Source organism: Zosterops lateralis (genome assembly GCF_965231275.1).
Source record: "Zosterops lateralis genome assembly, chromosome: 1".
Lineage (NCBI taxonomy): Eukaryota > Metazoa > Chordata > Aves > Passeriformes > Zosteropidae > Zosterops > Zosterops lateralis.
In genome coordinates, this window is record NC_139762.1 from 94,639,843 (window position 1) to 94,654,559 (window position 14,717).

General features: G+C 36.9%; 1 protein-coding gene across 1 annotated transcript; it reads right to left on the minus strand.

Annotated features, from left to right (window-relative positions):
- Positions 1–1,399: 1,399 nt before the first annotated feature.
- On the minus strand, positions 1,400–14,442 carry LOC310907011 (uncharacterized protein C18orf63; the record flags this gene model as incomplete). Its single annotated transcript, XM_083856810.1, has 12 exons — positions 1,400–1,509; positions 3,471–4,125; positions 5,490–5,673; positions 6,243–6,328; positions 6,424–6,520; positions 7,159–7,268; positions 8,669–8,745; positions 9,677–9,718; positions 10,686–10,797; positions 12,118–12,174; positions 13,586–13,664; positions 14,309–14,442. 12 exons carry the CDS (start codon positions 14,440–14,442, stop codon positions 1,400–1,402), a joined length of 1,743 nt encoding a protein of 580 aa, XP_083712936.1.
- Between the last annotated feature and the right edge of the window lie 275 nt (positions 14,443–14,717).

Sequence of the window (14,717 nt, forward strand, 5' to 3'; positions counted from 1 at the left end):
CCAATAAAAGTACAAAATTATGTCAAACTCTTAAGTTCTAGTAAGTACAAAAAGCCTTTTTTAAAACATTGCTTGTTTCACAAAAAAGCACAATTTGCTAGTGTTCTTTGGCATCAATTACCTCATCACTTTGCTCTAGAAGCCTTTTCTTTAGTTAAGTGATTCCTTTGTAGACAGCTGATATCATCATCATGATCCAAAAGCACAGGAACTATTACAGACATGATATTATTTTAATAAAAGAAAATATTTTAAATTTGTAAAAAACCATACCCAGAGTTTTCTTCCAATATTGCAGAACACCTTAAGCAGAAGTTTTACTTCTTTTGGCTCTCTTTAACTTTGAACAACCTTCTTCTTTCTGCTTATAAATACAAGACAAACAGAAAAGGGAAAAAAAAACAATAAAGCAAATGAAGCAATAATATTAAGCTAAAAGTTCAACTAAAAAAGTTGTTTCTGAGTGAAATGCTTAGTTGAATAAGAAGTAATTAATAAAAGTTTCTGTTTTCCAATAAAAATAATTTAAAGTATGTTTATAATTACAGTGGCTAAATAATTAGGACCACAGCTTCTTTGAAAATACCCTTTACATGCTGGTAACCATGACTTTCAAAACCAGCTATAATTTTTGATGATCAGTAATGAAAAAGGCTTACTCTTCAGAGATGTGTTTAGCAGTGTCCCCAGTTAGCACCATTATATTTTAATCCAGGAACAGGCGGAATCAGTCTAATAAATATCAGAGTCCATCCCTACCCCAATTAACAGACAAGTCTCTTTCCTATTCCTGACACATCAATGAAACTTCCTGAGAGCTCTGCATCCACCTCTCTTGAGTCCAGCAGTGGCAGCACTGCAGTGGCAGTGTTGCAGTGGGAACTTGCTGTGTCCTGGCACTTCCCAAAAGTGGCTTGCAGGGCTCAGGCAGGTACCTGGCTACTCAGGGCCTGCTTGGAGAGTGAGGAACGCATGGGGCACTTGTGACTTCTGACTAGGACAGGGCAGTGCCCCTTCCCCATTCCAGCAGTGCTGCCAGGCCAGCTACAAGCTCTCCATGCTCACAAGCCCTGGTGTGTCTGAGTCATTCCCAGTGGCTCAGGGAAAGGACTTCATAAATTCATACTGTGGTGGAAGTGTCCCCTCAGTATCCAAACCCCTGGGGCTGTTATTCTTATAAACAGCTATTTTGAGTTGCTGGTTTTCTTCTCTTTGTGGGAGTGACTCTACTGCTGTAGCACTGCAGGGCTGGGCCTGTAACCAGTGACTCGTTTGTGGCCCTGTGGAAGGGCCTTTCCCAGCTGCAGTTGGAAGGGGCCAGCTCAGAGCAGCTGGGCTGGCTCTTCCCACACAAACTCCTCTCTTCCCTGCTGCAGCTCCAGCTCTGGGCTATGTGTTCCTACAGCAGGCCTCCGGGGTTGCTGCACTGGCCTTTTCTGATCTGCATGGAGAGCATAGACTGTGTTCCTTTAATTACAGTTAAAATGTCCAGAATTGGCTTGTATTTGGCTTTAAGAGCATAACAAAACAAAAAAATCATTTCTACAGAACGTTGCTAAATTCAAGTCCTTGGGATGAAAAACTCACTGAGAGCCACTGAGAATGCCCAGAGTAAGACTGGGGAAAATAGAACTTTTCTGTAGAATCAGAAATTCTGCTTCAGAAACAGTAACATCATTAAACATTTCAGTAGCATCTTTTGCTGGAGACAAACATTTAAAATTAACTCTTCAAGTGACAATATCATACCTGATGGTTACTGTTAATTTTATCCTGGTTAAGGTTGATTTTATCCAGAGAGGTCAGTAAGATTTCTTAGCCTGCCCATTTTAATTGGAACATACCAAAAAAATTTTAAATATCTGTTTTATCTCTTAATTCAGGTGCCTCTGGAGTGGATTAAGAAGTTTATGTGTGTGTGTGGGGGGGAGTTTACCTGTTTTCTTCTGGCACAACTTTTCTGTACAGATGCTTCCATGTTGCTCTCCTTGACTGGCAAAGTTGGTTTTGAGGTCAGTGTTTCACACGTCAGATACTTGTTCCCTGTAATTGTCTTAAAGTACAGAAGTTTATATCTTCCTTAGAAAAACACCTCACAACATTTTGAACAAGATCTCTAACTTTCAAAATTACCTGCTTTTTCAGAAGGTGCCCTCATCACACAACGCTAAGATAACCCACCATATTACACTGTACAGATGAAAAATGTGATAAGCCCAAGACATTTCATCCATGTACCCAATATATGGAATATCATCCTCATGAAAATAGCACAGAAATCGGCTCAACTACTTACTTAATTGAGATGCAGGGAGAATCACAGAAAAATTAGGTGGTAAAGAACTTCTAGCTGTCACATAATCATAACTTTTACTCAAAACAGAGCTAACTACAAGGATAGATCACCTTGCTTTGGGCCCCATACAGTCAAGTTCTGAGAATCTAGAAGGCTAACAAACCCAAAAAATCCTCCCTCTGCAACTTGTTCTAGTAGCTGACTAGTTGTTCTCACATTGAAATTTTTTTTCCTCATGTCCAGTGGGATTTTTTTTCCTGTTGCAACTTGTGCTTTTTGTGAAATTGTAATTAAACTAGTATTTTCAAAACTTCCATGTTTGTCTAACAGCACAGTGCCTTAAACAAAACTGCTATCAACACTACACAATTGATGAGGTCTGAGATTCCTTCCAGGAGAAAGGAATTATTCCATGAATATGGTTTTATGCAGAGAGAGACTGAACAGCAAAAAAAAAGGTCATCATGTTAACCTCACACAGACCTGGATAAACTGTCTAAAACAAAGGAAAACTAATCACCCCACCATAACAGTCTCAAATTAAAGAAGTGTTTATTTCACACAGTAAATCATCTTCCCTTTCAGAAAAAAAAAAAACAGCAGCGGCTGAAAACATTAAGTTATATGGTTGAATTTTAGAAAACTATATTGAGAATGAAGGTAGAACATGATGAAAGTCATGCTCTTTATTGCTTAACGTTGATTCTGAATTTGTGAGAAGCAGTGAGAATGAGCCCTGTTCTTTACTGTACCTGTTCAAAGTTAGGTTTGGAATGATGACTGGTTGTCTCAGCAGTGCAGTCCTTAGAGTGGCACGCTGCTTTGTTTTCTTCCCTTTTGGCCATGCACACTGTGTCTTTGAAGGCAGATTCATGAATATTTAACCCAGCTCTTTTATTTGATCTCTTTGTTTGTTGCAGCGAAAAACTGGAATTTGTCATTTCATTGTCTAATTTACAAATCTGCAAATGCACTTCCTTTGACTGGTGTTGTTTCTCAAGAAATTGAGTAGTATTTTGAGTTGCAAACTTTTTCCCCCTTCTTGCACTGGAAGCAGGAGATTCATGTGTATTCAGACATGGACTGGTGTTTAATTTCTGAAGCACTGGCCCAACATTCTTAATAAAGAATGGAGAATTTGCCTTTTTGTGATTAACTTCATGTGAATTCCCACCTGAAGGGGAGTTTTCAGAGAAATCAGAGTTAGCAATTTGTCCACTAGCCTGGGTTTTCCATCGGAATATGGGTGTACCATGTTTTGTGTGTGTCTTCATGTTCTTCACCTGAGGCACACTGCTGTCAGTAGGAGTTTTGACTGGCATATTTTTAACATGTTTGAAAATCTCAGTTATGCTGGATTTGTGCACAGACAGCACAGAAGATGAAACACCCCTACTCACTATTGGTGAACGCCTTTCAAAATTTTCCCTTTTCTTCCTTTCTGTTTGATTTGTGATCTTTCCATTCATTTGCATCAGCTTTCCTTTGAAAATTGGTATAATTTTGCTGACTTTTGGGGGTGTGGATTCAAAGGCCGAGTTTACAGGTGTTCCTAAAGATTTTGCACTTGGTAGCTCTGGTACGCCTGGTATTTGCTTATTGCTCACTGATTTCTCTGTTGCTTCAATGCCAACCCCTCCTGTACGATTACTGCTACTCGAAAACCTGAATGTTCCCGGCTCTTTGATCAAACGCTCCATCCAGTGGCTGTTTTCCGTACTGCACGGTGAAGGAATTCCAGACAAAGTCGGCTTTTTTGGAGGAGCCTGAGTTAGAGACACTACACAAACCATCTCATCGTCCAATTTCGTAGGCTTAGGTTTTACTTCCTGCAACACATCAAGAGCTGCTAAATTGAATAAACTGGATTTAACGATCTGATAGTGCCACCTAATGCATCACTATATGATATCAACCTAACACACATCACAATCAATAAGCATACAATTCTGTGTTTTGGATGAGAATGACTATATTAAAAAAGAAAATAAATCAGTTGTCACTACAAATTAAGGATCTTTTTTTATCGTCCCCGAGTTCTTTGTTTACAAACTATGCTAGAATATCATATTTCTCAGAAGGAAAGACTTAAATTATAGTAATTATCTTGGTTTAGTGCTTTCCAACTGGATAATGTCTATCCCTTTTGAGGGATTCTGCAGAGGGTTTGACTGACAGGGCTCCTCATCTCTTAAGACTTCTAAGAGCATTTGTATTCTGAGCAAAAGACAGTTTGGATATCTATAAAAACTGCAGATGACACAGAAGACCCATTCTAGCTTTGATCACTGGAGAGACATAAACAGGAACTGCTTTCTGAAAGAGGATTATAGTATTTTAGAACCTCTGCAACTTCTGTCACTATTCTTTGTTCAGAATTAATTACTTCATTTCTGCTTTCACACACTACTACCAAAGAAATTATAGGAGTTTTGATTAGTTGCCTCCTTTCCATCACCAGATATGGAGTAAATCTTACAGCTTGAGTGTTTTAAAATGCTTTTGTCCACACAGTCCTCTTTTTGTTTTTAAATAAATTGTAATGCTACTACTACTGTTAGTAATAATAATAATAATAATAGAAACATGAATGGTTTGGGTTGGAAAGGACCTGACAGATCATCTAGTTCCAGCTCCACTGCCATGGGCATGGACAACTTTCACCAGACCATGTCACTCAAAACCCCATCCAGCCTGGCCTCAAACACTTCCAGGGATGGGAATCCACATCTTTGGGCAACATGTTCCAGTGCCGCACCACGCTCACAGCAAAAAATTCTTCCTAATATCTAATCTAAATCTACCCTCTGTCAGTTTAAAGCCCTCCCTTGTAATAATAACAACAGTAATAATGTTACTGTTATTAGTGTTGTTGTTATTACTGTTTTTATTATTATTATGGAAGAGATTTGAGAAAGTTCTGGATATCCAACTGTAAAAAAATTATATAGAATTGCAAATACTGATAGCAACTAATTAACATGAAGTCTATTTTTTAATGTATTTATAATGTTCTTAATAACTTCACGATGGGAAATACTGTAACTTACACATCAATTAAAAGTTACAGGACTGACAGTTTGTTGTGAAAAGCATAGTTATATGCTCTTACTGTGCTCTGAATATGATAAAGACCACTTCATACAACAAAAAAACGTATGTGCCATTAATATGTGTATAAAAGAAGCCTTACTTGCACTGAAGCCCTGGAGAGTTCCTTTGTAGCATAAAGTGCTTTACTTGTCATCTTTACTGAAAATCCACATAGCTGTGAAAAACTGCTTTTCATGTCAGAAAGGAAAGAGTTCACTACACTTTCTGCATCTGTTCTGGGGAAATACTGCACTGGCTGACTTCGGACACAACTTAAAGGGTACCTGAGTATGTGTTCAGGGATACGTAACAAGTTTCTTTACATTTCTATAATTATTCATCATCTTTGTTGAGAGGCAAGCATGAGTTTGTTCAAAAGTTTTTTAAAAAGGTGAACAAAAGCACTTAATTCCTTATGAGCCTGAAGTTTATAAAGCTACAGGACTTCAGCATAATTATACCACATTAACTTATAACAGCAAAGATTACTCAATATAAGTAACCCTTAGTCTAGTCTTTCCTGGCAGGAAAATTCTCTTTAAAAGCAATCTTTGTTGGCCACATTTTTTACACAATTTAACTTTCTTTTGCAGCACTTTCTTTTACATCACATTTAAGGGGGCATTGTCACATTTATGGAAGGTGTGAAGCAAATTGTTCTACTTGACCTCCCATTATTCAATACTGGGACAGACACTTGACTAAATATTTTGTTTCACATTGTCTAGTTAAACACTTTACTCACTACTATGAAATTATGAAAGAAGGAAATGTGACACACTCAAAAATGAAAAGCAGGGCTTTGCTAGAAGTGTAGGAGAGGAAACATAATAAATATATACTGAAAGGATACGTGAAGAATCTTTCTCCTATTGGTTTGAAGTAAACACTCAAGTATATTTTTGTCTCTTCAAGATCCTCAGGAAGAATGTATCCATACTTAGATAAACCAAATGCAAACAGGTATGACAAGGGCAAACTCCATAGGGACAAAAAAGGGAGGGAAAAATGAAAGTAGTGGATGTGTTTCTTACCAGACTCTTCCAGTGCATCTGAAAATCCTTATATGAACGGAAAGGAGATTCTGGAGGAATTATGTGGGTGATGTTTATGATCTGACCCATTTTCATGCTGTACTCAGGTAAAGAAGGGATGCTTAGAAAGGGTGTCTTAAAATCCAGTTGAAAATATACTGATCTTTTGGGAAAAAATAATCTTACTTTTGGCATTCAAAGTATTTAGAGATTATTTTTATGTTTTGAGGACTAATACCTTTAGCTCATAATTTATGACATAACAGCAATATTTCCTGAAGTATGGTAAAGAATGTGACAACTAGAAGTGCCACTTCTCTTCAACACTCGCTAGAAGCGAATGTAGAACAACAGCAAATATCATCATTGCTTCTCTTATATTTAATGATGAAAAATCTTAGGTAGAAATGGAGGTATTTCATGGCAAAGGTGGAAATACTTTTTCTTTAAATTGATTTTCTGCTAAAATTGTATTTGAGAAAAACTGATGCTCTTGCATACCATACAAGTAGCACAAAATTAGTATAATTGAAATAGTATTTAAATGTGTAATTTATGATTTATTAATTTTTCTTATTTTCCTTAGCAATGAGATAAGAACAACAACAACAAATTCCTAAATTTAAAACAGACTGTAAAACAGAAGTGTTCTTATCACTAATATCAAATTCTGAATTTGTAGGGCAAATGCTCCAAGAAATGTTTATTTCTGCTGAAACATGAACAGATTCCTACCTTGGCAAAACATAGCACCAGTTACTTAATATGGAATGTTGCTGAATAACTGTACTTTCATTGCTGTCAAACAGTTTTACAGTGTTTGCTGAAATATCAAAATCTTCCAGCTTAAAACAAAAAAAGAAAGTTTATTTGTAAATAATTCTACAGCAGTACAAATTAAAAATTTTCAAAAATAATTGTGTACCATGATACACTGAAACTTGATATATCATTATTCTTCCATCAGCTCTCACAGACTGATTATTTCAGAAAATATTCCCATCATCAAATTGCACACTTATGTTACAGCCTACACTTCCCCAAGATGTGCAAGTACAAGGTTTAAAGTTTATTGAAATCCGTGAGATTTAAACTTTATTTGAAATGGTTTAATAAGAGTATAGAAGGTATTTCTCAAACTGAGAGCTGTCTCACTTCCATGCACATTTTTAAAAAGTTCAAATCGGATACCCATGCTCGGCATTCTAGTAACTGTGTGTGTCACTTTGCCTAAGCATGTGCAAATATCCAAGGAACAGAATTAATGGGACATGCAGTTTCATACTCTGAGATGTCAAAAGATACCCCATTTTTTCACAATGTCAGAATTTGACTGCTAGGGACAATCAAAGACTGAGATTTGAGAAACATTTTATCTTTCTATAATCTATGAGGGTTTGCGTTTATTCACTGAGAGAAAATCTGGCCATTTCTGTTTTATAAAAGTGTTGAAAGGATGAAACTGGTAATAAAGTCACATTGTGATCTTTTCCATCACTGGTCTGTATCATTTGGGAACTGGCTTCTTATAGACATCTCTAATGTTTATGCTGTCTCAAGCAGGTCTCAGAAGAAATCCCATTCTTCTAATTCAACAAAGAAGAGCTTGGATAAGAAATATGTATTTTAGAAGGAACCAAAAAGCCTGACAAATATGTCTTGCATGTATGGATGTATTCACCACAGCTGACATGGCTGTCAAAAAGGACAATAAGTTTTCAACCTCAACCATGATTTCTTAAACAATATATAAATTAAGCTTACAAGCAGCATAGTCCTGGCTGCTCCAATATTTTGGAAGCTGCATAGAAATTAAGCAGATTCCATAATAACCATATGAAGGGACTTTGAACATGGTGTCAACAACTCACATGTAGTTGCTCTATTGTTGCTCAAAAATGTCTGTCTGCTACAGTGGAACTGAAAGCTTTCTAGAAAACACTGCTAGAAGGAAAATCTAGAGTCACAAAAACGCTTCGCTGCTATATTCTGTTAACATTTTTGAAAGCTCTCTTAGCCTTGAATCTCAGTTTTACAATGCTTGCCAGAATGCATCAATACAGATACAATATGGATGTTATGCTTTTATAACCTGTGAAGATAGTTAGAGAATATGGTTAATGTCTCAATGCAAGCAGAAATAAGTACTTCTATCCCCATCATGCTAACTGGAAGTCACCTAACAGAAAAGAAGATTAAGATTAATAAAACAAACACAGTCATAGAAAATATAACAGGCTCATACCTTGGGAGGTGGCAGCCGAATTGAGCAAGGCTCCACACTGATGCAAAGCTGTCTCTCTGACACATTGAGGTCTACTACTAGATTGAAAAAAAAAGCACAATGCTCTCGTTTGAATTATAGCTCATCTCTTAGGCAGAAAGCGAACCCAAATATTTATTTAAGGTAATTGTTAGTCAAAATGCTGTGCTTGAAAATCAAAAGACTAGACTTTCTCAGCACGGGAATTAAAATTAGGTGCATTTTAACTGTGAAAAATAAAAATAATAATGAATTACTGTCATACAGTAATTCAGAAACTCAAGGTTGGCTGTGCTTGATACCCTGACAAACACCCATTTTCAAAGCAAATGTCGTTCATAAAACCATTTTCTGCACTGAGTCATTTAGCCTAGTATTTTCCATCCAGGAGCTGTCAACAGGAAAGACTAAATGAGCAAAGTAAGCATTTATGGACACACATCCAGAACTCTCATTCAACTCTGAGTTCCTCAACATTTATCTCTGTTACAAATTTAGGCTCTAATACCCAAATGTAATCTTTAACTTTTATACTGGAATAAAAATACTGCTTGGTAATTTTTGCAATAATTTACCAGGATGCTTTGTGTGCTCACTTTTGTGAACAGCAAAGAGCACATACTGGACAGTCACTATAGCTCATTTTCTTGTCTATTATTATGGAACTTTCACATCACGTGAAAGACTCATAATTTAAAGCAAGTGCATTTAATTGCAATAATTATAACTTTAAAATGGCAAATGTCAATCTAAGGCTGTGGATTAATAGTATAAAAGCTACCTTCTTTGTGAGTAATTTTTCACAGGTTCAGTTGAGCTGACAACTATTACTGACAGAACATCACCTGCCACCAAGTGTATTTTGACAGAAGTTATTTCAGAATGAAAACCAAAAACCCTGGGCTGGTAATACCAATATTGTGGCACTATAAAAGTGGTTAACTTTACCTTGCTCTCTCAACTTTATCATTAACAGAATATTGTACTTACCAACTGCATTTTGCCTTCCTGACTGAGACAAAAAGTCTTTCCCTTAATAAATAGAATAGATAGACATTATTTTCTAAACCATATGTCTAAAGTCTTCATGTGACAAAAAAAAAAAAAGGAGAAATCACACAGTTTTTTTTGTGTTTATCACAAATGCTGAAAGGTGTGTTCCTTCTAAGGAGAGAAAATCCCCTCTACCAATTAACTTTTCACTGATTCAGTAACATCTTCAATAAGAGAGATATGTAAAAGTATGTTAGTGAGCAGCAATCTATACATCACTTTTTTCTCCTAACCCTCTACTTTCAGCTGCTAGCCCTGAATCAGCTGATTTAATTCTGAGACCCATGTATTTTGGAGATACTGAGAACAGAATACTGTTGTTATTATGGCTGGAAATAAGATAACAGTATGCACATTTTTCTCAGCACATAACTGAAACAATGTATACAATTGCTCTAATTATTACAAGAACACTACAGTTTTTTATACTTTGGTAATTCACATTTATACTACACAGCAGTTAGCAGAGATGTCAGGCAAAGCAACTACGATCAAAAAAAAACCAGGCTTGGTAGAAGGAGAGGGCCTGACAGAAAACCACTTCTGTTTAGAAGAGCCTACAAATCATGTGCAGAAGTGTCACTGCTGAAAGCATGAATCTGAAAAGTAGGCCAAATTTTTTAGAAGACATTCTCTGTCCAACAATATTTGGTTTCATCTGGTACATTGCATTCAGTTGACGTAATTATTTGATCTATTACAAAGATAAAGAAGAAGATGAAAAGGTGAATGGCATGTCCATTCAGAATATTAACTTGAGTCATCGAACTTGGATAACAAAAAAATAAAAGTGCAAATTAAAAAAAGTAATAGGATAAAGGAATAAAACAATTTATTATAATGAATGAGATAATTATGCTGAAATTATATTATTGATGGAAAATAAATGCTACAATAAAGAACTAAAAACTAAATTCTTGCTCCCTGACCCAAGCGAGTCAAGTACCTTGCACCAAGAGATGACCAGCCTTGTTCCATCTGGGTGCAAGTCTAGCAGTCAGTGTGTAGGAAAGACAGGTTTGGAGAAGGGCTGGAGTAACTGTTTGCGGTGCTTCCAGCTAATAACAACAGTGACAAAAAGAAACATACATTTTTAAAAGTTTAACAGATTTTTTTAAAAGGCCTCAGTCAAAATTTACTTTATCTTGGAGCCAAATCCTAGTATGTGTCACACATGTTTGGCTTTTATCTACTTAGCTGCAAGAGGAAGGTAGCATAGTATTTGATGTAGGCATTTGGATTTCACATGCCATTAAAGTGAGGGGCACGACAGTTCCTAGAGTGCTTTCAGAGGGATGATAATAGACTTGGGGAAAAGATTAATTGAACCCTCTGGAGTGCTTTACCAGATATGCAACTCCCTCCAGACAACAGGCACAACATCCAAAGCTGACATTACCTCTGCTGTCAGAGTCAAGACCAGAGACATTTTCTGGCAATCACAGGAGATAAATGTAGCTTTGTTCACCCAACAGCTCTACTTGCCTGCCTGTCCACCAGAGCTTTCTCTTGACCATCAGCATTAGTCAAGAAACTAACTACAGCAGGTTAAAAAGAGTTAAGTAATACACCTCCAGAGGGATGTCTCTAATGAGTCCTGTAAGGAACTGCTTGGTGTTGGAAAACCTAACAATGACAGATCACCTACACTTATCACCATAAAGCAGTTTTGTAAGGTAAGCATATTTGAGCAGTGTATGTCTTACTAATCTGCATATGCATTTGCACTTCTTGGAACAAATTAAAATACACCCAAGCTGGCTGTGCAAATGAATTACGAGAGCTACTGGCTTTGGTTGCAATCAGTCTTCTGACTCAGCAATTTTAGTACATCCACACTTGTATTCATAAACCCCAGAGATGTTGCATACTAGAAGATAATAAATGATATGCATAATGGTCTAAAAATATATCAGCTGTTAAGCTCAGGGGTTCCATTTCTTCTCTATGCTTGTTGTTTCCCTGAGACTGCTCTGTACAGGCTGGGTAAACCCAAAGGTGAATGGGAGACAGTTCAGCTGCCTGAACATTCCCACTGGATGATGGGGGATGACACCAGCAGGAAAGCTGCAGGTCTGCGGCCCAAAGGTTGTCTCGAGGTCAGTCCCCAACGCCTCAGAGAAGGAGCAGGATGCCACTGCAGCAGACAAATCTAGAGGTATCACTCACAAACTTCTTAAAAGTATTGAGTCTGACAAAATATATTTACCAGGCCCCAGTTCACAGGACACATTTTGTCTATGGGGCAGACTTATTAACCCTGAAACTCAGCTTCTGGAGTGCAAACTGCAGGGCCTATGAAAAACACTCATCTCTGGTGACAGCAATTGCAGACAAGTGTAACAGTCTAAAGAACTGCATCATATTTCAGCACTTACAGTAGCTCCGTGTCTCTCTACATAGGCTTGACATATTCCTGATTCATAAAATGGCATCTAAAAGTAACAATAAAAAAATAATTCAAGTATTTGGTATTAAGCGTAAGTTCAATTCTAGAACAACAGTGACTTTGAAAAGCATGCAAGGGAATAGTTAAGCAAACACTTTATCCTATGTTTTAAAGGAGAAAACTAAAACCAGCTCAGGCATTAGTCATAGTGTAACCTCATTTCTAGCTAAAGATACATTCACAAACAAGCCAAGAAAGCCAAAGACTGCCCAAAACAAAGCTGCAGAATTCTTCACTTGCTTCACCCTTGAACTGGGTGGCACCTCACCAATTGACTCTATTTTATTCCATAGATTCACCCTCTTAAAAGACCATTTCATCAAAAAAAATAAAGGACTTAAATTGTCCTTTACACCACTATTGCACAAAAAATAAAAGTCTGCTCTAAATGAAATATTTTTACTTATCCTTGATCCTCAAACGAAACACTTCTTAGAGAAACATAACACATGTGTGTGTGAAGAATACAACTGACCCCTAGCTGTACTTTGGTTCAGACTGACCAAGAAGCAACAGGTGTCACATCCTTGGGATGAACCTGGAAGCTGGAAAGTCCCTGGCTCATCTACAGGGGAGTGAAGGTGTGTTGAAAAACATTTCAAAAGGTGTTTTTGAAAGCCGAAAGTAGAAGATAACCAAAGTACAGAAAGAGTTATCAGCACTAAATCAAAGACATCTGTCTTGCCTGTACTATTGGTTAGGAGCCAACTACTTTAAACATTAAAATGGGGATGGGCCCAATCTGAGCACGCCCTGAATGCCAGATTGTGTGACAGCTGGCCTGCATGGCAGGTGACTCTGTTTGAGCAGGGACTCCTCTAAAGTTTAGGGATTCCATACTGGAAATTAAGAGAACTTTCCTCACAAAAGGTCAAGAGACTCCTTACCTGTGATCTGCAGTAAGTAACTGAAAGCATGCTGAATTCATGCTATGAAGAATTAATAATCCATGCAGCTACTCAGATATTATAAACATTGTAGGGATAATTCCATTAGGCATGAACTGTTGACCAAGTCTAAGACAAAGATTAGATACAGTCATACATAGGCTCCAAAAACGAATTCCAGAAAGGCATCCACTCTGAACCTCGTGTCTCCACAGAGGGCCCTCTTTACTCTTTGCACCCCTGGTGTCTCTTTGAGTCATTCTAACTCAGTTTTTCTTTTCATCTTTCTTCTGTGTGTAACTATTAAGGTAAACCTTGGCATCAAACCCCCTGAAGTTTGTCAGAACACTGTTAAAACTTTGCTAAATTCCATCAGACCCATTAAACTCTGTCAAATTATTATTTTACCTCAATAAAACATAGTGCTGCTTCTGTCTTTTGAGTGAGGTGCACTCTGCTCATCTGCAGCAGCCTGTAACTACAGACACTTATTTACACAGTGATACTGACCGCCATCACAACCGAAATTTGATTCAGTGTCCCCAAAACAGGTGCAGAAAGGATCTCTTGATACAGGAATAATAACTGTCTATAAAAAAGTGAGAAAGAAATTAAAAATGTTTTATTTTCTCAGCTTAATTTTTTCCCTTACCTTTAGCAAACATAATACATTCCACTTTTAGTCAGTTTCCATTGGTTCAGTATAATAAATTGGATTAGTCCAAGTTACTTGCTCTGGATGACCCACAATGGTCTAAGACAAAGATTACAGACCTTTGGCACACAGATAGAGTTCTCCAACAGTGTTCCTTTTGGCAGAATTTCTCATTTCTCCCCTTTTCTTTTAAATGGAAAAACAATGCTTGGTGAATGCTAAGGAGCCTACATCTGTTTTCCAAATAATCTTTTTGCTTAGTCTCAACCTACATGAAGCATCCCAGCTTTGCAGGTAAACATGGACTAATTTTAACCATTCATTAATTTGAAGTATGTGGATTGGTTAGTTTTAGCCTATGAAATTTAAAACATAATAGAAATGCATTTTTTTTGTTCTCCAATAGCCAGGGAGTCCCCTACCCAAGAAAAAGACCCCTATTTTAAACATTTTTTTATCATTTGCCATTGATGAGAATTTTGCTGATTTTATTACAGTTAATTCTAGTACGGGTAATAAAATATTTGAATAACAACCACTATCAGCTTCTGGAAGTAACAGCCTTCAAAACTCTTTACCTGCAAGTCTTTATCTGTGTACTCCTTGCCTCAGTTTCTGGTATCTGAGAACTCAGTGTTACCGTAGCAGCACAGAGTTTTTGCAGCTCAGGCAGACTGACAAAGAACAGAGACTGGTGTCTGCTGCTATTCATGGTATGTTGTTGATTGCCCCAAAGCAGCACCTGGGTCTTAAATAAATAAATAAATAAATAAATAATTTTTTAGGCAAAGCGGGTATTTGTTCATAGAACTTTATATGTTATTAGGTAGATAAATAATCAATTATATTTTGATTGAGAATACAGAGAAAATATAATTTGGCCAATATCCTTTTTCTATATGTAATCCATTATGCTTGAAAAAATAATTATTTGCAAGAGCCAAAATAATCAGATTAAAGACAAGGACAAAATAACACAGAGTACAT